Source organism: Polypterus senegalus, chromosome 13, assembly GCF_016835505.1.
Source record: "Polypterus senegalus isolate Bchr_013 chromosome 13, ASM1683550v1, whole genome shotgun sequence".
NCBI lineage: Eukaryota > Metazoa > Chordata > Cladistia > Polypteriformes > Polypteridae > Polypterus > Polypterus senegalus.
In genome coordinates, this window is record NC_053166.1 from 3,768,209 (window position 1) to 3,792,307 (window position 24,099).

A 24,099-nucleotide genomic window follows, 5' to 3' on the forward strand; every position below is an offset into this window, starting at 1 on the left:
TTGCCGTGTTTGTTAATTTTTCTTTTTAATTCTATTTGAGAATTTCTCTTCAAATATAAAGATACTTTGTTTTGGTTTGAATTTTGGACCAGAGGGCTTGTGTTTTTTTTTTTCTATCCTCCTATTCTAAGCTCTTCTCTTTCTTCTCTTTTCTTTCTCTCTCTCTTTTCTTGTGGATTTTTTTAGATTTTGAACCCTAGAAAATCTTTAGCCCCATTTTTGGCCTGTGTAAACCAAAAGCCTGCCATTTTAGTTTGTGGTCAGGCTGACAGGACTGAGGCCTTTTCTATGGGTAAAGGTCAGAGTTATGTTTTTGTTTGGCTTTTTATTGTTTTATTGAAACCGTGTTTTCTTTTTTGCCTCCTTTTTGTGATATTTAGGTGCCCGGATCACAACATTTAGAGGCCTGCATTGTTGGATATCGAATGACTTACCTGTAACTGTGCTGATGATGAAAGTAGCCAGCAGCAAGCCGAGTGTTGCAGCCATTGTGCTCAGATTTCTATAAAAGAGAACACATAAGATGAGTCACTAAAGGTGCCAGCGTATGTCATGAACACCAGGGGCCTTATAAAAAGGAGCTGCCCAACTCAATGAAAGCGAGAGTCGGGAGCAGAAGACAAAGACTGAAGAGGAGTGAAAGGAGAAGGACTGGCAAGAAGGCACTGAATGGTGATGGTACGGTGCTGCGAGTTGCGTTGTGTAAGAAGAAAGCTGTAAATAAATGTGTGGTGTGTGGTAAACATGTCTCCTGCCTGTCTGTGTCTGGGTTGTCAGCGCCCTCTAGTGGCCACAATGTACTTGGTGAGTTTTTCAGCTTCTCCTCCGTGTCTGATGGCCTACAATGTGAAGTGCCAGTGCGGCAGGAGATTCTTTTACATTTACAGAAGGCGAGTCGCTTTAGGACACAATGTCACGTGTCAAATGTATAAAAGCAAGTTTGTGAAGACATCACTTGGACTTGAAAACCACTGAACTTAACCTTTAAGCGACGTCTTCATGAAGAATTGTCTGATTATTAGTTAAAGTCCTGAGTGTTGAGACCCGTTCATCTCTCTTTTATTTTTGACGTACGATTTTTGTTTTGTGTGTTGGTAATTCTGATCCTTTTGGCTCTGAGCCTCACATCAAGTGTTCTTTTGGGGACATTGTGGCATTCTGGAACGTCAGGACATTTCCTGGTGAGCTGGTCGAGTTGCCATGTCAACCCTTTCAAATTCTCATAAATGAATGCACATACATTTAATAAGTCCTTGAACAGATGGCCTGTCCTAAATATTACAACACCGCTTCACGTGAAATCAAATCTAAACTGCACTTGACAATGGACAGCAGAGATAACAGAAAAGAGGAGCAGAGAGAGAGACGAGATTAAGTAATAAAAGGAGGACAGAGCAGACAACAAAGACCCAGTCGATGTTTGTAATCCTGCTGTCCTCGTAGAGCGGACTGGTGGCTCTGTGGCTAAGGATCTGCGCTGCTATCAGGATGGTGGCCATCCTACTCCATTGGGCCCTTGAAGGAGGACCGTCACCTGACTGGCACCCCAGAGGTGCCATACGAGGGCTGACCCTGCACTCTGACCTGCAAAGGTCACACAAAAAGACGACTTCCTCTTGGGGTTCAATACAGTGAACCAAAAAATACACAGCAGCAGTTTGTAATCGCTCTCTGTGATTATTCTGCGTATTTCTTCAATGTTTTCATCAGTTTAGGGCTTCAGACTATGCAGAGCTCAGCTTTTAGAGTTTGTTTTAAATTATCTTCTGTCTCAGTGGGTCGCCATTTTATTTTCCTGACAGGCAGGCCCTCTCTGAGGAATTTTATGAAGTATTTGCTAAATGTTATGAGGACGCCTTTCCTGCTCATTAGCCATCGTGTTTTAATCCACTGTGCTTTTAAACATAAAGATAATAAAAGTGTAGAATGTGTGGCGCTGCATTGACGTTCTGTATTTGAGGCCTTATGTCCCTATTGCTGTGTATTCAGTCGGCTCAAGAAGCGCGCAGTAGCTTTTAAATACTTTGATTCATAAACTCAACCTCAACATCAAAATGGCCGTCTTACCCCTCACGTTGATCTTCTCCCTCCCTTTACCACCCCTTTCTTCCAAGTATACTGCCATCTAGTGAACGCAGCAGGAACACCACACCGATACTCCTTCCTTACATGACAAGAAGGTTTAGGTTCTTCATATGAGATCACAACAGAGAAAACTCAGATTTGTATTAGTACTACAGATTCTACAAAGCCTAACAAAGTAAAATAAAGGCTAAGTGTCTCCTTAAATACGCACTTTACTTGACTTTTATTTTGTGAAAAATCTCAACTGACTGCATCAGTCGCAATCACCCAGCAATGTCTGCTGCAGTCCTCAGCCTGGCCAAATACACGAGACGTTCTTGAGACATTGAAGGCCTTCAGAACGTCTTAATCCCTTTGAGTTTACTAAGCGACCACCACAGACGCCACTCCAGCTGGCATTGCTGAACGTTCTTGTTAAGTTGACACAAACCTTTGCAAACGGGTAAGAGTATCGCCTGCGTTCTTATCAGATCGATATGTAAATTAAAAAGAGCAGCAACCTCAGTGTTGCCCCCTGCTGGACGCCACTTTTAACATCTGCCAATTCTGTGAAGTTTCTCCTCACCATAACTCATTCCTGCCAGTGTTTGAGCTCATTTTTTTACCCAGCTATGCACTGCGCCCTGAATCCCCCACTTCTTCTGGTTTTATCACTAACCTTTCATGGGGTACTTTATTAAAATGCCTTCTGAAAATTAACATAAATAATAAACTTTGTCACCTTTCTGATCACATCCTATAGTTGCTCACTTATGGAATTCCAGCATAATAGTGAAACACGACCTTCCTCATCTGAAGCCATGCCGACTGTCCCTAACACTTCCTTCATGTGTCACTTGATCTTCTCCTTAATAATCCCCTCCATTACTGTGGAGTACGTTAAGCTCAATGACTCGGCTCGTCCACCCTTCATGATATTCACCAGCCACTCATCTTTAGGAATTACTCGAGTGTGCAGAGATTTTTAAAATATGCGTCAAGGGTTTCTATCTGCACTCACTGGCCTCCTTAAGCCTGATCTTGTCCTGGCGGTTTGTGCGATTTCAGCCTTTTTTATTACAACGGCACACTTGATATGTAATAAAAACAGCTGATTCCTTACCTGGGTCGCCCGACTGGTAGTGCTGTGGTGGATCTGCCTTCTCCGCTCTAACTGAGGTCCTTGGCTCTCTGGGGGCTTTTTATTGCTTCAAAGAGGTGTGGGGCTCATGACGTTGGTTTGCTTCTCACATGTGATGTGCCAACATGAACATCCTGGAGGAGGACTTCACTTCCAGTGAATCCTGAATACTTTCCCAAGTGGGGGAGGGGCAGTGTTTTTGGGTTTTCAGTGGGCACAGCCACCCTCTTGTTAAACTTCAAAGTGTTTGTTTAATGTTCTCTCTTTGCATTTGGATATATTTTAATTAATTCTGCTTTGCATAGAGAAGTAATAAAAGAAGAACATTTAATTCCATATCCTTCACCAGACCATCAGTAAATAATCTGAACAAATGCCACCTCTAGACATGGCACAGTTTGGGCACCGAGCCAGTCAGCAGGTTCACCAGATTGATCAAACACTTCTGATCTTATCTGCAATATCACACGTAGCACTGAACGGGCTGCAGTTATTCATTTAAAAGAATTGTGTGAATAAGAAAATGCACCCCCTGCATTCAGCACCTGCTGTCACCACATTTGACATGTGACACTCTTTAAGTGCCTTCACGCAGGAGGAGTCCACACAGCAGCTCTCCGACTCTTGGACTTTGTGGACCTTACTGGTGTCTGCAGCCTTCTTGGAGTCAGCCATTCCAAACCTCTCCATGTCTTTTTTTAAACATTCTTTTGTGACTTTGGACAATCGGCTGTCAGTTCAGTGCTCTCAGTGTGACAGCTGGCCTTGGGGGCTGCACTGGTGTTTGGTGTCCATTGTGAAATTCATGGCTGCCTCAATGCCAGGGAGCAGCAAAGCAGGTCCATATCATAATACGCCATGTTGTGCAGATCCACTGGTGACTTGTCTGCTCTTCACTGGGGATGTGGTGGGGAGATCAGAGTACCTGCAGGAGACCCCATGTAGACACGAGGAGAACAGACACACGCCTCAGTGACCAAGAATCTGTACAGGATTCAAAGCCAGGATGGAGGATCATCACTCCGTATGTCAATCTTAATTTAGTAAAAGGACTTTAGGAGGCCCAGGGGGTTTTAGGGGGCAGCACTGACTCCTTGGCATCATTTCTGGGCCTCTGGGTGTTCTTTGCCAAGATGCTTCAGTTCAGACTTGACCAGGCTTGTCATCTCAGTATAAAGTTGGGTCCTTCCTGGTCCTTGCATCTCATGGAGACTGGAGTCACCTCGGGGGACGATTAAAACGAGGGCTGCACTGACATTTCCCAGCATTCCTGTTAACTCAATGATTGTGTTTATCTATTGAACTGATTTGAAATGAGGATCAGACTTCCACTTGTTCACATTTGGTTTAAGACCACAGCACTTTACTGGGATTCTGCTTTCCTCTTCACCAACCATCACATCCTGTGCCCATGAAATGTCACATCCTGACTTACTGTCACCATCTGTCACTGAGGCCTGAGTCATAAGCACATCTTCTTCTGACAAACTGCACACTTTCATGACTGACAAACTCAGTTTGCTTGGAGGGGCTCTGGGGGTCTCTTTGTTTCACTTCTCCACTGCCACATCCAGAAGTGACATGTGACAGCTTCTTTAATTTGGGACACCACTTCACCAAATCCCACATGTCCATGTGTTTGATTGTCCTCAGCAAGAGGAGCCTTTGAGTGTGCTGAGGCTTCACAAAGATGCAGTCTTTTCCTAGTTAGGATTCTAGCAGCTCCATTCTGCACTCGTTGCAAACGATTTCTGTCTTTTTTGGGTGGTCCTGAGAGGAGTGCATTACAGTAATCTAGTCGACTGAACACAAAGCGTGAATTAATTTCTCAGCATCTTTCAGTGATATAAGAGGTCTAACTTTACTTATGTTTCTTAGGTGAAAAAATGCTGTCCTAGTGATCTGATTAATATGTGATTTAAAATTCAGATTACAGTCAACAATCACCCCTAAGCTTTTTACCTCCGTCTTGACTTTTAATCCTAGTGTATCCAGTTTATTTCTGATAACCTCATTGTATCCATTATTGCCAATCACTAAGATTTCAGTTTTCTCTTTATTTAACTTGAGAAAGTTACTATTCATCCATTCTGAGAGTACAAGTCAGACATTGTGTTAGTGAATCAAGAGAGTCGGGGTCATCAGGTGCTATTGATAAGTACAGCTGTGTGTCATCAGCATAGCTGTGGTAGCTCACGTTGTGCCCTGAGATAATCTGACCTAACGGAAGCATGTAGATTGAGAAGAGCAGCGGACCCAGGATAGAGCCTTGTGGAACACCATATTGGATATCATGTGTCTTCGAGTTGTAATTCCCACAACTCACAAAGACTTTTCTCACTGTCAGGTAGGATTCAAACCAATTTAAGACCCTGCCAGAGAGGCCCACCCATTGACTAAGGCGATTTCTAAGAATGTTGTGATCAATGGTGTCAAATGCAGCACTCAGATCTAAGAGGATGAGAACAGATAAATGGCCTCTGTCTGCATTTACCCGCAAGTCATTTACTACTTTAACAAGTGCAGTTTCTGTGCTGTGATTTGTTCTAAAACCCGACTGAAATTTATCAAGAATAGCATGTTTATTGAGGTGGTCATTTAACTGCATAATGACTGCCTTCTCCAGAACTTTACTTAAGAAAGGCAGGTTAGAGATGGGTCTAAAATTTTCAAGAGCTGAGGGTCGAGATTATGTTTCTTAAGTAGGGGTTTAACTACAGCAGTCTTAAGACAGTCTGGGAAGACCCCCGTATCTAATGACGAATTTACTATGTCAAGAACATTATCAATTAGCACGCCTGATACTTCTTTGAAAAACCTTGTTGGTATCGGGTCAAGGACGCAGGTGGAGGATTTTAATTGAGATATTATTTTCTTTAAATCAGGTAAATCTATCCTAGTGAAAGAGTTTAATTTGTTTATAACAGGATGCTGGGGTTTAGGAGGATCCTTAGTGTTGGGGAGATATACTATGTTATTTCTAATATCATTCATTTTTTGATTGAAGAATACAGCGATAGCCTCACAGGTTTCACTGGAAGTATTTAGGAGGCATTCCTTTGAGCTACCTGGGTTTAGTAGGTGATCAATTGTTGAAAATAAGACTCTGGGATTACTGGCATTGTTATTTATAATCTTAGAGAAATAGCAGCGTCTCTCAAGACGGACAGTGTTATTGTATTCTGTTATTTTGACTTTTAATATTTCATAGTGGATAGTTAGTTTAGTTTTCCTCCATTGATGCTCAGCTCTACGACATGTTCTCTTTAAATCAGACACTCTTTGGGTCCTCCATGGTATAACAATACTAGAAGATTTTTTCACTGTCTTTTCAGGTGCAACTCTGTCAACAGCAGCTCTCACTTTAGTATTAAATCTTTCCACCTTACTATTTATTATCCTCGCTATTATAGCTGGCACTATAAACGGACTGATTGCTTAGAATGTTTGTAAGTTTTAAAGCTGCTGCTGAGTCAAAGAAGCGTTTTTTAACAATATGCTTCTCATGAGTGTTTTTTATCATTATTTCTATATTAAAAAGTAGAAGAAAATGGTCTGATAGACCAATATCAATGATCTGTTTTATATCAACTTTCAGTCCTTTAGTAATCACTAAGTCTAACGTATGACCTGCTTTATGTGTAGGCTGATTAACGAGTGTCTCAAATCAAAAGAGTCCAGGAGATTCATAAATTCTTTTACTTTTTGGTCACACTGATTATCGATATGAAAGTTAAAGTCGCCGACTATTAGGAGTGTGTCATAGTTAGTAATTAAAATTGACATTAAGTCAGAGAATTCCTCAAAAAAAAACGCGTCGAATTTAGGAGGTCAATACACGGATAGTACTAAAACTTGAGAATCTCCATGAATAACAACGGCGAGATGCTCACAGGACTTGAACTTACCAAAACTGACATCTTTACATTTTAACCGGCTCGAGTAAATGTTTGCCAAGCTGCCCCCCTTTTTCCCTGGCGGTCTGCACGAGTAAAACTGTAATCCGGAGGCGCGGATTTGATTAAAACTGCCACGGCATCTGAGTTAAGCCACGTTTCACTTAGTGCAATAAAATCTATCTAACTACAGGGTCACGGGGGTCTGCTGGAACCAATCCCAGCCAACACAGGGCACAAGGCAGGAAACAAACCCCGGGCAGGGTGCCAGCCTACCACAGAAGTAGAAATCTAAGGATTCTAAATGTGCAGAGAGCTGGAATATCATAAATGTCACGTGTTCTTTGTGGTGGTCTGTTGCTGCTGTCAGGTCAGGAGGAAGCCCCAGAAGCTCATAGTGACTAATACAATGCAATACAATACAATACAATTTATTTTTGCAGAGCCCAAAATCACACAAGAAGTGCCACAATGGGCTTTAACAGGCCCTGCCTCTTGACAGCCCCCAGCCTCGACTCTCTAAGAAGACAAGGAAAAACTCCCAAAAAATAACCCAGTAGGGTAAAAAATGGAAGAAACCTCGGGAAAGGCAGTTCAAAGAGAGACTCCTTTCCAGGTAGGTTGGGCGTACAGTGGGTGTCAAAAAGAAGGAGGTCAATACAATACAATACAATACGCAGAACACAACAAATCCTCAATACAGTATAAAAATTAAAATTTTAGAAGTACGTAGCAGAATTTAACAGTAGACGATAACCCATAATATGATTTGGATTTGTTTAGAGTCCTGGAGACCTCATCCATCAAGCTGCCTACCCCACTGGCCATTCCACAGCTGAAACAGCGCTAGGCCAGCCAATCCGATGAAAGGACCCCTCTTTCCCAAGATTCCTGCAATCCTCCATCAGGGATGACTTTACCTCAGGCAGGCAAAACAAATTGGCTGGTGGGCCGTGGCACCAAGTGCCACATCTGAGTATCGAGAAGAGAAACAGAATAGGTGAGGGTTAGTATCCAATTCTAACTGTCATGTTACTTCTGTTTTAGTGCTAATGACGAATCACAGAGATGCAGTCTGTACAGTTAATCAGCAGCTCTAGTCAGGTTGTGCTAAACTGAACTTGTGAGTCTTCAGCCAGGATTTGAAAGCTGAGACCAAAGGGGCATCTCTTATAGTAGCAGGCAGACCACTCCACAGTTTAGGGGTCCTGTAACTAAAAGCTCGACCTCCCACTGTTATTTTAATAATCCTGTGAATCCTAAGCAGACCGACATCTTGAGATCTTAATGTGCTCTCAGGTTTGTAAGTCATGATAAGTTCAGATAAGTATGCCAGACGTCAGCCATTTAAGGCTTTATATGTTAAAAGGAAGATTTTGAATTCTGCCCTAAACTTAACCGGGCGCCAGTGTGAGGATGTGAGGACTGGGGTTATGTGTTTGGATTTTCTTGTTCTTATAATAATTTTTGCAGCAGCATTTTGGATTAACTGGAGGCTGAATAAAGAACAGTTGCTCCATCTTATCCTTAATAATTCTTTCATTAATTTTCCTGTGACGCATCTTCAGCCAGTTCAGCACAATCAGTTTGATGGAAGACCTGATATTCTGCACAGATGTCCATTATGGTCTTAATGGCTCAGTGTCAGGGAGCTGGTGGGCCATGAAGTAGCAAAGTGACTCCACATGGTGACACCGCATGCTGCACAACTCCTCTGTAGAACATTTAGTTCATTTTGTGCTCTTCACTGAGGATGACGGAGCAAGGCCCGATCACCTGCAGAAAAACCCACAGAGACACGGGGAGAAGGTGCAAACTCCTCAAAGACAAAGCTCCAGCGCCCTTGTGCTGACTCGTCAATCCATATATCTGTCTTTATTTAAAAGTAGCCACATTATCTGTTGAAGACCAGTCACAGAACACATGATTTCAGATGAGAATCAGGCTTCCATGTGTCCACACGTGCTTTAACATCACAAACACTTTTCTAAGGGTCTGCGTTTTTCCCCTCACAGGACTCTACCTACAAATCATGTGCCCACCCAGGGCCACCTCAGGCAAGGCACCAACCACCAGAAAAAAAAACCCCTTCCTTGATTTTAGTCGATACACATTATGATAGAGGCTTCATGATACAATCCTCCCATAACACAGTGCACAGAACAATGGACAAAGTGATACATCAGAAGTCAGTCATAATTTTTCCAGAAAAACTGTGCAAAAATGACAAAAGGGTTTATAAATGTGTAAATTGTTCATCTTCACTTCTATTTACCCTAAACGTTTGTTTTCATAGAGTTTAGTGAATGTGAAATTGAACACAAAATGAACCTCATCTGTGTCACTCTTCCTTCACGTTTCTCTAAACACCTCTCCAGTTTCAGACTCTCCTTCCTAACTAAACACAAGCCGTGTGAACCTAAGAGATATTTGGCAGGCACTGCGAATGAAAAAGGTTAATAAAACTCCAGAAATGAACAAGCAAAAGATAATCAATGAATACATTACAAGGATTGAGGAAATCACGAGAACATGTGCCAATATCTGGTGGTGATGTGTAGCTATTGGGCTCTCGGACTCTTGCAGTGTGGAAGGCAATTGTGTGTGAATGGCACTTCTGAGAAATGTCGAACTTTTAAGATGACTAGGGGGCTCTGCCCCCTGCTTGCTTCGCTCGCCCACCCCCGTGTTTGGTTTAACGGATATACAATTTAAAGAGATGGTTATTTTCATGGAAATTGTTACAGATGCATTATTTTCACTTTCACTTTAAAAAATTTTGTAAAAACAATACTTGTCCTTTATTTCCAGCCCCAGGTGTGGTTACATCTCTTTCTCGCAGGACGTATAACGCTGCTCACGTTGTGTGTCTGAATGCACGCTAAGGAGATGTCGTTGAATCATCTGTGGTCTTTCTTTCTGCTGCTGGCGAGCTGCCTGTTCTGCTTTTCGCATGTCGTTGTTTTAAGAGCAGGGAGCACATGATGCGTGTCTGCCAAAAGCAATCCATCAACTGCTAGGTTAGATGTCTGTGGAGTTGTTTTAAATGATGGCTCACTGCCTTGTCTCACATGACGTTGTAAAAACAATACTTGTCCTTTATTTCCGCCCCCGGGCATGGTTACATCTCTTTTTCGCAGGATGTATAACGCTGCTGTCGCGCTGCCCGTCGACCATTTTAAAGCCTGTACAGCCGCTGTCCTTTTTGCCACTTCGTGTCTCTGCTGGTCGCATTCTGATCGCTTCTCCGTGATCATAAATATACACCTGACAGAATTGTGTCTTCTTTGAAATGAAATTTCTCGTTGCCTTTACTGTTGTGGGACCACAGATTGTCATAGCATATGGTCCATTATTGTGTGAATGTACGTTTTGTGCATTGAATGATGTGAAGGCGAAAAGACTTTGTTTTCTGCTCTTTGCCTTTTGTTTCTGACCTTGCTTTGTCCTGCTATTTTTTCAATGACACCTGGTCCTGATGATTAACTTCCTTTTGTTTGCGCTGATGCGATCTTTTCTTTCTTTCCTTTGATACTGTAGCAACTGACGTGATGAAGTGTCAAATATTGTTTTACTGGAACAATCACCGACTTCCTAACTCCAAACATGACTTTCTAGCACCTTCTCAAACCCCTCATCCCGCTGGTATTGACACCCCCACCACATCAATCAATACCCCGCTCTCAGTCTTCTGTGCTGCACTCCACCCTCCCTCCCTCAATCGGACCGAACAGTCACTTAATACAAAAAGGCTTCAGCCTGGCTGGGACGCTACAATACTTTTGAATTTTACTGCTTTCATATTCTGTACCTTTCTCTGCATGTTTATCGCATCATCGTTTGTTTGAGCCTTTTGAATTCCACTGCTTTCATAATCTCTTCACTGCCTTTTTTTCTCTCCAACGCTTTTGTGTCTCTTTTCTCTATGCTGCTCTTTCTATTTTGCTTAGTCATTGACGTTTCATCAGAACGTATTGTCCTTATACGCTTTATATGTACTGGGAGTACAGGGTCTGTGTGCTACGTGCTTTTACACGACTCAGTGTTTTGCTGGCTGTGCTCTCATATTTGATATTGTTTACGTCTTGCAGGTCTTTTAAATGTCTTCTGAGAAGATCACATCTCGTCGCCCTGATTTTCCTTTCCAGGATTATTTTTGTATAATAGAGAGAAATATTTTTTAGAATGTCCAAAGGCAGTACAGGAATTGCTGAACTTCTACAGTTCACACCTAACTGTCATTTTGTATTTCTATGATTATGTGGCTTTAGGAGAGTGCAGCCCTGACCAAAGTGCCAAACGAGCTGATTGCCTGTCCTCCTCTCTCCACATGTCACATGGCAGCCCTCATCCTGACTTACTGTCACCAAATCTCTGAGGCTTCTGTGATGCTTTGACAAATTGGTTTGCCATCATCTGTGCATGTCTGTGATTTAGGACAGAATCTGGTGTGCTTGAGAGTCTCTGAGGGTCTCTCTGTTTCACAAAATTCTACCTTACTGCCACATCCAGAAATGACTTATAGTCGTGTGTTTAATTTGAGACAACACCTCACCAAATTCCTCATATCTCTGAGGTTTTTGTTCTTTTAACAGGGAAAGGTCAGCTGCCCACTCATCTGAGGCTCTGTGACAAACTGGTGACACCCAGAAAAGACACTTGTCATGATGTGGGTGACACAGATTCTCCGCAGTGGGAGACAGTCAGGCAGCTTTTAAACATTTTATGGAATTGGAACAAGAGAAGAAGAGCAGAAAAGCTTTGTAACTACAGAGAATGTCCTGTGACATAATCCAGGTGACCAAAAAGGAGGGAAACATCACCAGAGAAGTGAGAAGTTCACCCAAATCAACTGGGACATCACAAAGAAACAGGTAAACGTGAAAATATCTGGTAAGAGCCTGCTGGCCACAAAGATCACAGCTCAAGGCTACAGTCATCTTGGGTGCTGTCACGGGCCATCGATTTTGGGCACATAAGAAGACCAACTAATGAAAGCAGACCATTTAGTCCATGTGCTCCTCTTTATAATTGAATAGCTAAGCTGTCCCAGTTCATCATCCAGGTGTCACGTTTTTCATGACTTGGTCATTTTTTTTCCAGATGAACTGTCCAGTCTGAAGTTGGAGGTGAGCAAAGCTGAGCTGTGCCAGCCCAAAGGTAATGTGCCTGTAGACGAGGGTGGCAAGATTATACAAAGGGGATGTGATTTACAGCAGATTGCATTCCCTTCACTGCTCGCTAGAAACCTGGTGTGCAAATAAAAGCATAGTCTTTGTGAACAATTGGAATGATTGATCAAAAGAGATGGTCTTCATTCTAACTGGAGGGGATCTTATGTATTATCCCAAATTATGGCAGCAAAACTGCCTGGCTGACTGATCAGAGCTCCATCCAGGCCGCAGTCATGTGATCTTAAATCACAGGCTGTTGTTTATCCCACCTGTTACTGTCCTGAAGCTGTTACCCATAATCCCTGTTGTGGGGCTTCCAGTAAATTTAGTCTTGATGCAAACCTTAAATTACTTGATAACCAAAGATAAGGTGTATAATTAGACCAATAAATAAAACCAGACCCTTCACCAGGGGCATCTGGAAAAGAAATTTATTTAAATATTGCCAATTCAGAAAGAATCATGCAGTCTTAAATGCTGTTTATTGAACATTCACTCTCTTAGCAGTAAAGATGTTTTGGTAAATGACATTATATTAAGTACAAAATCTGATCTGTGTCTTCTCACTGAAACCTGACTTAGTAAATGTGACACTGTCCCCTAGCTGAGGCGTCACCAGATGGATACTCGTTCCTTCATAAGTTTAGAGATTCTGGTTGAAAATTTAAACTACTTTTACACCCTTTGAGGCATTCATTTTAAATATTAAAACTGATTCCAACACAATTATAGTGCTAGTCGACAGACCATCAGGGCCATATTTATGATTCATGACGGAATTTAGCAACCTTTTATCTGATTTGGCTATAAATTATGATCATGTAGTCCTGATGGGGGATTTTAATGTACACATTGATGTGGAAACTGACACTTTTAGCAAAGGTTTTACTTATTTGTTAAATTCAGTAGGATTTTGTCAGATTGTCAAAGGTCCAACTCATAATCATAACCACAAATTAGATTTAATTATAACTTACAAAGTTGAAATTCAAACTTTAAATATTACTCCATTAAATGAAGTTATTTCCAATCACTTCTTAATTACATTTGATTTAGTTCTGCCCTTGCCAACACACTCACAGATTAAAACAAAGACAGTGCGACATTTAGAATGTAATTCTGCTTCAAAGTTTATAGATATATATATACGTCGAGTGTAATTGTGGAAAAAACAATTAGATCAGCTAACATCACATTATAATGTGACCTTGAGAGATGCTCTGGACGCAATGGCTCCCCTTAAAACAAAAGTGATCAAAGCACATAGAAACTCTGCCTTGTTTAATGTGAACACTCGCTGTATTATATTAGAGTGTCGAAAACTGGAATGCAGATGGAGAACAACAAAGCTACATGTCTTTTAAATTGCATAGACAGAGAATGTTAATAAATATAAAAATCTCTCTTTAAAGCTCGCTCAGAGTACTATTCTACAATAATAGATAGCAATAATAAAAATCCTTGGGTACTGTTTAGAACAGTTGCTAAACTAACGAATGGGAATTCAGATCAACAGTGCAAAATACCAACAGATATTAGCAGTACAGACTTTATGAACTTCTTCAGTGAGAAAATTAAAAATATAAGATTCCAGCATCACAGTACAAACCGCACACTAGCTTAGCAGGCCCTGCCGCACATTGCATTCAGCACTTTAGTCATTTTAATCCTGTAACTGAGCAGGAAGTCTTAACTTTCATTTCTAAAATGAAGCCCACTACTTGTTCCCTGGTCCAGTGCCAACAAAACTAATAAAAAGTGTAATGGATGTTCTTGCAGCGCCTATGCTAAACATTATCAATAGTTCATTACTGCATTGCACCGTACATGATGCACTAAAAGTGTCAGTCATTAAACCATTACTTAAAAAGTCAGCCCAAAACCCACACATATTAATAATTATAGGCCTATTTCAGATTTTCCGTTTCTCTCTAAAATACTAGAAAAGTAGTCGCCAGTCAGCTTCAGTCATATCTTACACATTACAATTTATTTGAGTAATTCTAGTCGGGTTTCCACACTGGTCATAGTACAGAAACGGCACTAACACAGGATGTAAACCACATTCTGATATCCTCTGATGAAGGAAACTCCACTGTAATGATGTTGTTAGACTGAAGCGCAGCATTTGACACCACTGACAATTCGATTTTACTGCACAGGCTAGAAAATGATGTTGGGCTTACAGGATCTGTGCTCGCTTGGTTTAGTTCTTATTTATCAAATCGATTCCAATACGTACAAAAATGTGCTGACAGGACTCCACCATTTTACACAGAAGTGAGATATGGTGTCCCGCAGGGCTCAGTACTCAGACTGTCACTGTTGTCACTTCACAGACTTCCACTGGGATCTCTCATTAGGAAACATCATGTTCATTTTCACTTGTACACAGATGACACCAAGCTATACTTGTCTTTTAGATCAAATCAAGTTTCTCCGATGTTGTCCTTAATTAGTTGTGTTAGTGAATTAAAGGAGTGGATGGATGAGAACGACTTGCCAAAGAGATGTTAATTGTTGGAGGGAGTGACGCTGATCACAACAATATTCTGTCATCAGCTTGATGGCCGAGGTCTCCAGAAATCTCCTCTGCTTCTGTTTCCAGAAATACAAAACTAACTTCTTTCTGTTCAAATTAGAGCCTGAGAAAGTTCAAACAAACCCAAAACACTTTAGACGTCTGAACCTTTAGTAATAAACAGGACATTTCATTGTCATCCTCACCCCTCCACTCCCAGGCCATATTAGACCCTCCTTACCCCCCTTTCTCTAACGCTCTCTGCCGCCAGAAGATAAAACAAAGGTGAGAGCAGCCAGCCTTGGCACACTCCTCTCCTCTGGGCAGTCCATCAAACCTAAAACATATTTCACTTCAAACTCCATTGTCTTCGGCCATCCAATGAACTGAGTCCCTGAGCCACACTCTTGGAAAACCCTAAACAGAAAATGACCATCCGCTTGATCAACATCCATTTCTTGGTCACAGTTAACCAAGACCGACGCTGTGTTCCTGTCTTCTACCCATTCAATGACATCTCTCATGAACGCCAAATTCTAGTCTATCCTCCTGCCTCTTGCCACCTAAAGCTCATGGGTAAACTCCTCAATGACACAAAGTTGGTAATAGGACACCGGGAGTGGTCTGGATGCCCACTTCAGCACTGTATGTATGTCCTGTCTGCTGTGCTGTCCTCACCAGTGACCAGAGGGCTGGCAGCCTGGTAATGGCAAGTGGCTGTCCCTTCACCTCGTGAGGCCCCTTCATTCCAGTGAGCATCTACCAGCAAGTCAGGAGACAAGCATATCAAAGCATGGGCACCATAATTTATTAATTTTCTTGTCTGGATCTTTGTTCACACTAAGAAATTTTGTTTTTAATGCTTTACTGTGTTTTTATATTTCTATACAAATGATGGCTTCTTTTAAACTCTTCTGTCTGGACTTCCTTCCTGGTGCAGTAGGTCCTCATCAGACAAGTGCTGGCACTTCCTTCTCCTTTGGTCTGCTGCCCAGTTCTCAAACAGAAGAAGAGGAGACAGACCTGTTGACTTTGGCATACCCGGCCTTTTTACTTGGCACACTGAAGTCTCTCATCGTCTGGTTGTTGTAAACACAAGTCAGGCAGACCTGGCATCACATCTGTGCCCTGCAGTGTTTGATGTCCATGCCCAGCAGTTCATTCTCCACTTTCTTTATCTTTTCTTTCTTTTTCTTTTCTTTCTTTCCATCAGGTTTATATTTGATTTATTTCAGAGAACATTTAAAGGTTACGACTTGGATTGTAGGTGGGCTGAGACTCCAAAGCATAGGAAGGAGTCAATGCCAACTTATTTATAGAGCACATTTAAAACAACATCAGTAATGCTGTGGCCAAAATAACATACAATAAGCATAAATAAAATGAATAGAATAAAATAAAATAAAACAGAAAACAAACAAATGACTCTGATGAAGGACCATCCTGATCACTGAACGGCACACAAAGCACGAGAACAGAAATGCGTCTTTAAACCGTTCAGTTCAAGATGAGCCCTCAATGTAAGGAGGTAAAGAATTCCGCAGAGGAGGTGCAGCGGCCGCCCCCCTTAGTTCTGCACTTGGGGTCCACAAGAGACAACTGAGTGACCGGCAGATCAAAGCGCTCTGATGGCTGCCGTTAACACACAAGTCAGGTAGATAAGCGGCAGGCAGCAGACCCGTGTAATGATTTAAAAACCAGCAGCAACATTTTAAAAATCCATTCTGTGACTGACAGGCAGCCGGCGGAAAGAGGCTGAGATCGGAGCTACGGAGTCAAACCTTCTCACCTCAAACCAAGAAACGGGCAGCGCCATTCTGGACCAACTGCTGCCTGCGGATCAGGGATTTGTGGATTCCAGCGGAGCTCAGGACACAATGAGTTGCGGTAATCGAGCCGATAAAAGCACGAGTGACTCTCAAGATCCATAGGAGATAACCAAACAAGGCTTAACGTTGGCTAAAAGACGAAGCTGTGAGAAGCAACTCTCGAGCACAGAACTGATCAGTTCATCAAATGAGAGGCGACCGTCAAAAATGAGGTGCAGTGCGAGAGTCCACAGAAGAGCCACGGAATTCAAAACCAGTTTGAGCTTTGGTGGGAGGACCAGCTTACAGCGCGACCATTTTATTTGTATTAAGATCGAGAAAACTGTCAGCCATCCAGGATCTGATCCTACAAGACAATTGTGCAGCCTTGTCAATCACCGATGTCCTCGGTGTCGGGTTCGAGGCCCGCGCCATTAAAAGGCTGCAACGAGCGGCTATGAGTGCGAGACACAAATTAATTATAGTACAGTTTGCTCAAAATGTAAAAAGAATTAAAGTAAAGGCTAAGGGAAGATGACTGTCATCAGCACACATTTATAAGGTTTATGGTTTTAAATTCCTGGTCTTGTATTTCAGCGCGTTAGGCAGTCGGGTGTTCGGGTAAAAGCAGTAAACTCGTTCGTGTTTCGAGTTCGCGTGTCGGTAAATCGACGTCTTAACGCGCAGCGAACTGAAAGAAAATAAATGTGAGACGATCAGGCACAGGTTTGATTATTTGTGATTCTGAGAAACTTAAAGGGATCCCAAATAACCTGCGGGGCTGAAAAATACCTCAGCGGACAAAGATCGGGAAATCGAAGAGAAGTTGAACGGTAACAGTAATGGAAGTTGATTTGAAACAAAGAGGGATCGGTAAGAATTGTCACTTAAAGTGCTAAAATATAAACGATAAGAGCGAGATGAGCACAGCGAGTAGGAGAGTCGAGAGGGCGAATGACAGGAATGGCGGCAGGTGAGTTTAAAACGCCAAACGAGCGGAAAGAACACGCCGTGTGTTTGGAAAAGTGCCTAAGAAATGACGTGGGAATGGGAAATGTATTCGTGTTAAACCGGCTGTTTGAGGAAAATATAACGTGTGATACAGAGCTCTGAGTTCATTAGGTTAAAGGAGTGTAGAAAATGTGAAATGTTTAGTAAAATGAAAACGTCTCCGCTTTGCTTATAAAAATGCATATAAATGTATTAAACATATTTCATTCAGACTCTGATCAACGAGGGGAAACATGCTTTGATAATTTTAAAGTATAAAGGAGACAATTCTTTTCAAGAATAAAATGCTGCTGGTGTGTGTGTGTGTCAGCTGACTAATTTCCCAATGTTAAGGTTCATACATGTCATGGCATTGTTTGTTTTAAAGGCTATACATACACGAGTCATTAAGTAATTTAAGTAAGGGTAATACGGTGGCGCAGCGGTTAGCTTTGTAGCCCGGCAACATGAGATGAAGGTTCTAACTTGCTTTGTGTCTGTGTGGAGTAAAAAAAAAATGTAATCAATGAGAGGAATGGAGTGTGCATATGATTTAAATAGCGGATACTAAATAATTAATTAAACTTGATTATGTTTAAATGTGTTAAAGACAGTTTAACTGCAGGCGTTTGAATATTTTTTATAAGAAAGAGATCTCTGTATGGGTAAAATAAATCCATATTATTCAGCATAGGAAAATTTTATATATCAGAATATTTTCTTTAAAGTGCTGTATTCAATGATGTGATGCACTAAGTATCCTGAGAGCATTTAAATACCAATATATTTTGAATTATAAATCATTTGATACAATGGGATACATTGATTTCTTTTTTCCAATCCACTTCTTAACTAAATGTGAAAAATCACGTGTTATTGTGTGAATGACTACAGAGCTGAGTGATGTTCTCTGGAGGACGCTGCTCTTATATTACCATCCTTCGTGAAAAGGAGATTCACTTTGCCAGCCTAGGCGCCAGTTGAAGACTGCAGGAATAAGAAAGAGAAGTCAATCCTTTCCATTTTCTCCAGGAGCCTCCACAGCACTCGACTCTTTGACGGCTAACCTCCACGCCGCTCGACTTTCTCTTGCCTTTGGTTTGATTTGCCACTCCTGGACGTATTTGTGTTCTCTATAGGAGACTTGAACACTCGGCTCTGATCAAGTTGTGATATTAACAACAACAACAAGAACAACATTTATTTATATAGCACATTTTCATACAAACAGCAGCTCAAAGTGCTTTACATAATAAAGAACAGAAAAATAAAAGACACAGTAAGAAAATAAAATAAGTCAACATTAATTAACATAGAATAAGAGTAAGGTTCAATGGCCAGGGGGGACAGAAAAAACAAAAAACTCCAGACGGCTGGAGAAAAAATAAAATCTGTAGGGATTCCAGACCATGAGACCCCCTGACCAGTCCCCTCTGGGCATTCTACCTAACATAAATGAAACAGTCCTCTTTGGATTTAGGGTTCTCACGGAAGGGCTTGATGATGATGACGGTCACATAGACTTCTGCCTTTAAATCCATCCATCAATGTTGGAGCATCATGAAGCTTTGAGTAGGTGGAGGTGGCGCAGGTAAAAGAAACAGAAGAGAGAGTTGAGGTCAGTACGGATTTTAGAGCCACCATGAATAGTTATTATGATGAATTGAACATACAGAGTATCAGGATTAAGTTAAATTAAGTTAAATTGAAGTTATAAAAAGGCCATGTTAAAGTAATGTGTTTTCAGCAGTGTTTTAAACTGCTCTACTGTATCAGCCTGGTGAATTCCTATTGGCAGGCTATTCCAGATTTTAGGTGCATAACAGCAGAAGGCCGCCTGCCCGCCTCACCACTTCTTTTAAGTTTTGTTCTTGGAATTCTAAGGAGACACTCATTTGAGGATCTGAGGTTACGATTTGGAATATAACGTGTCAGACATTCTGATATATAAGATGGAGAAGATTATTTAAGGCTTTATAAACCATAAGCAGAATTTTAAAGTCAGTCCTGAATGACACAGGTGACCAGTGTAGTGACACAAAGACTGGGGTGATGTGCTCAGATTTTCTTTTCCCAGTTAGGATTCTAGCAGCTCCATTCTGCACTCGTTGTCACTGATTGATGTCTTTTTTGGGTGGTCCTGAGAGGAGTGCGTTACAGTAATCTAGTCGACTGAACACAAACGCGTGAACTCATTTCTCAGCATCTTTCAATGATATAAGAGGTCTAACTTTACTTATGTTTCTTAAGTGAAAAAATGCTGTCCTAGTGATCTGATGAATATGCGATTTAAAATTCAGATTACAGTCAACAATCACCCCTAAGCTTTTTACCTCCGTCTTGACTTTTAATCCTAATGTATCCAGTTTATTTCTAATAGCCTCATTGTATCCATTATTGCCAATCACTAAGATTTCAGCTTTCTCTTTATTTAACTTGAGAAAGTTACTATTCATCCATTCTGAGATACAAGTCAGACATTGGGTTAGTGAATCAAGAGAGTCGGGGTCATCAGGTGCTATTGATAAGTACAGCTGTGTGTCATCAGCATAGCTGTGGTAGCTCACGTTGTGCCCTGAGATAATCTGACCTAACGGAAGCATGTAGATTGAGAAGAGCAGCGGACCCAGGATAGAGCCTTGTGGACCACCATATTGGATATCATGTGTCTTTAAGTTGTTATTACCACAACTAACAAAGAATTTTCTCCCTGCTACGTAGGATTCAAACCAATTTAAGACCTGTCAGAGAGGCCCACCCATTGACTAAGGCGATTTCTAAGAATATTGTGATCAATGGTGTCAAATGCAGCACTCAGATCTAAGAGGATGAGAACAGATAAATGGCCTCTGTCTGCATTCACTCGCAAGTTATTTACTACTTTAACGAGTGCAGTTTCTGTGCTGTGATTTGTTCTAAAACCGACTGAAATTTATCAAGAATAGCAGGTTTATTGAGGTGGTCATTTAACTGCATAATGACTGCCTTCTCTAGAACTTTACTTAAGAAAGGCAGGTTAGAGATGGGTCTAAAATTTTCAAGAGCTGAGGGTCGAGATTATGTTTCTTAAGTAGGGGTTTAACTACAGCAGTCTTAAGACAGTCTGGGAAGACCCCCTTATCTAATGACGAATTTACTATGTCAAGAATATTATCAATTAGCACGCCTGATACTTCTTTGACATGACTTGTTGGTATTGGGTCAAGGACGCAGGTGGAGGGTTTTAATTGAGAGATTATTTTTTGTAAATCAGGTAAATCTATCCTAGTGAAAGAGTTTAATTTGTTTATAACAGGATGCTGGGGTTTAGGAGGATCCTTAGTGTTGGAGGAGATATACTAAGTTATTTCTAATATCATTAATTTTTTGATTGAAGAATACAGCGACAGCCTCACAGGTTTTACTGGAAGCACTTAGGAGGCATTCCTTTGAGTTACCTGGTTTAGTAGGCGATCAATTGTAGAAAATAAGACTCTGGGATTACTAGCATTGTTATTTATAATCTTAGAGAAATAGCAGCGCTCTCAAGACGGACAGTGTTATTGTATTCTGTTATTTTGACTTTTAATATTTTATAGTGGATAGTCAGTTTAGTTTTCCTCCATTGACGCTCAGCTCTACGACATGTTCTCTTTAAATCAGACACTCTTTGGGTCTTCCATGGTGTAACAATGCTAGAAGATTTTTTCACTGTCTTTTCAGGTGCAACTCTGTCAACAGCAGCTCTCACTTTAGTATTAAATCTTTCCACCTTACTATTTATATTATCCTCACTATTACACGGCTTTGCTATCAGAAGTCCTCGCTGACCGACACCCTCTCGCTCCACATTCCTTTATAGCGGTGGTCCTCAATCACAGTGCTGGGGGGCCGCAGTGGCTGCAGGTTTTACTCCAACCCAATTACTTAATAAGAAGCTCTTATTGATCAAGTAACACTTCTGCCTCACTTCAGTGGTCTCGCACGTTAAGATTTTGACCCCTTATTGCTTATTTTAGTCTTAAACAGCCATATTCTTAGTTTTAATGGCTCCTTATTAGCAATAAGATGTAAATGACAAAAGAGAGCAGCATTTCTCCATTGAGCTTGTTGCCATTTACACCTGTGAGTATTTCTCACGCACTATTGGGTTTAATGAAATACAGTGGAACCTCGGTTTGCAAGCATAATTTGTTCCGGTAACGTGCTCGCAGTCCAAAGCACTCGTATATCAAAGTGAATTTCCCCATAAGAAATAATGGAAACTCAGATGATTCGTTCCACAACCCAAAACTATTCATATAAAAATGATTAATACAAAATATAAAGTAAAAATACATCAAACAAAATAACCTGCGCTTTACCTTTAAAAAGAATCATGGCTGGTGTGAGTGAGTTTCTAATCTCTTGTGGGATTCCACCCAACGGGACGACACACAGAAGAGCGTCCCAAAGCAGTCGCAGTCTCCCAGCGCTGTAGAAGTTTACCGTATAAGCGTATCCAAAAAGATCGCAGACATGCTATAAGCGCCTGCTGTCGATGAGTGATACAAGGAACATTATAAAGATCTCGCTACAATAAATAACCGCACTGTTGCTGTTTCAAGCTGAATAAAGCTGGTGTTGTTAAAGTACTGAGACTCAGCTTCGTGTTTTGGGGCGCAAGACGGGGACTCACACTTCACAGCACACACACACACAGTCACAATGCTGTAGTAAACAGAGGTTGACTATATGAGTGAGGCACACAGACTCAGACGGAGAATAGGAGGCAATTGAGAGAAGAGAGAGAGAGAGAGAGAGAGAGAGAGACGCACGCGCACGGGAGCGAGAGAGATAAGGAGATAGAGACGTGCGCGAGAGAGAAGAACCATCAGCTCAGTTGTGATCACATGACGATCAGCAGACAAAGTGTATCCATACTAATCGTATTGCAAGACATCGCTCGTTTATCAAGTCAAAAATTATTAAAACATTTAGCTCGTCTTGCAAAACACTCGTAAACCAAGTTACTCGTAAACCGAGGTTCCACTGTACTTGGAAGAGAAAAAAGTGAAGGACTGAGAATTACTCCTCCATTTTAACCTTCAGATCATCAGGATGATATCCTTAGAAATCCCCTCCAGGACTAGGACTGGGACTGAGGACCCCGCTAAGGCAGAGAGGTTGGTGTTGAGTTTGGTTTTGTTGTTTGGTGCGAATAGTTTGGATATTTGGAGACAACTGACTGCGTTTCCTTTGGTGTTCCTATAAATATATTAAGGTTGACTTTATTTATATCGGGCTGATTGACTTGTGGTGACGAATGTGCTTTTAATTGAGTGGAGTCAACAGCGATGGCCAAACTACACACAACTAGAGAGGAAAATGTTTACTGAGGGATCTGTTTCTGAACATAAAGGACACAATGAATGACAACGGGTGCATTGAACTGACCGACTGTGGAATTTAGTTTATGCCGTTAAAAACAAACTGACCAAGAGACAAGCAGAGAGCGACTAGCAGTACTTTGATAACAGGTAGGCACCCCAATGAAACAGGCCTAACACCTCCTGAGATCAGCATTGTGGGGTCCACAGGTAACTTTCAGAAATTACAGATGAAGTGTTGCAATGCTGACTGATATGAAACAAAACCTTTAAGTCTTTACACCCGCAGGTGACAGCTGCATGTTCTCCTAGCACATCGGTGATGACGGCCCATGAATTTGAACCCGGAGACTGAGCCGTGCTAAAGGTCTGCTGACGAACGAATCATCCGACTGCAAGGAGAGACGAGTGACACCGAGAGGGGATCAAATCATGGACCAGTTAACTACTGGACAGTAGTAGTCCAATGTCCAGTCCAGGGGATCACGGGTTTCTGATGCTAACAACTCACCTGTGCTGGTAAGCATTGAAGCAGAAATATCATTGTGGGTCCAGAATAAAAAAGGGCAGCCTGCATGGCGTCCAGACCAGAGCCTCATTCATCAGATCAAGAGCTCCAGACGTTGATATCCTTTGCTTTGGGGTATTGGACCCCAAGACCTGATTCACACTTTTACTGTGCAGACTTCTAGGTGTTTACCGAGCCCACTTTAACTCTCTTTGATTTGCCGTACAGTCCGTCCACTCGTTTGGTCAGCAGCTGTCATGAAATCACAAATACTTGAATTCTACTTTCTCTTTAGAGTCAGAATCACACCCTCGTCTCTGTTCTTCTGCAGCAACATCTTTCAAGGGAGATTTGAACCCTGGAGTTATGGATGGTATGGAGGAAAAGCTCATGATCTGCACGCACAGCAAGGCTAATGAGCTCCTGTTCATAAGCACCATGGATTTACTGAATATCTGTGACTTGTCTCTCTATTACAAAAAAGGCAGACTAGGGAGACTAGACGTGATCTTCTCGGAAGACAATTTGAAGTCCCACGAGAGACACTTTAACTTGCTCCCAGGTCTTAAAACAACGACAAGTGACAAGTAAAAAACACAGCTTGCCAGCAGCAGAAAGCCAGCAGATGATGTGACGCCATCTCCTTGCA

At 41.6% G+C, this 24,099-nt stretch overlaps 2 protein-coding genes across 3 annotated transcripts in view; both read right to left on the minus strand.

Annotated features, from left to right (window-relative positions):
• The window catches only part of LOC120542800 (lectin-like), a 117,328-nt gene that overhangs the window by 60,377 nt on the left and 32,852 nt on the right, over nucleotides 1-24,099 (minus strand). The window lies entirely within an intron of this gene.
• The window catches only part of LOC120542799 (lectin-like), a 90,221-nt gene that overhangs the window by 13,941 nt on the left and 52,181 nt on the right, over nucleotides 1-24,099 (minus strand). The window contains exons 1-2 of one of the 2 annotated variants that reach the window (XM_039775465.1): nucleotides 3,188-3,335; nucleotides 435-502 (exon numbers count right to left, since the gene is read on the minus strand). The exons of the other annotated variant lie outside the window; for it this stretch is intronic. Coding sequence (XP_039631399.1) covers nucleotides 435-489 — 55 coding nt within the window. The 5' untranslated portion in view covers nucleotides 490-502; nucleotides 3,188-3,335. Of the gene's footprint in view, nucleotides 1-434; nucleotides 503-3,187; nucleotides 3,336-24,099 lie in introns of those variants that run through there. 2 annotated transcript variants of the gene reach the window in all.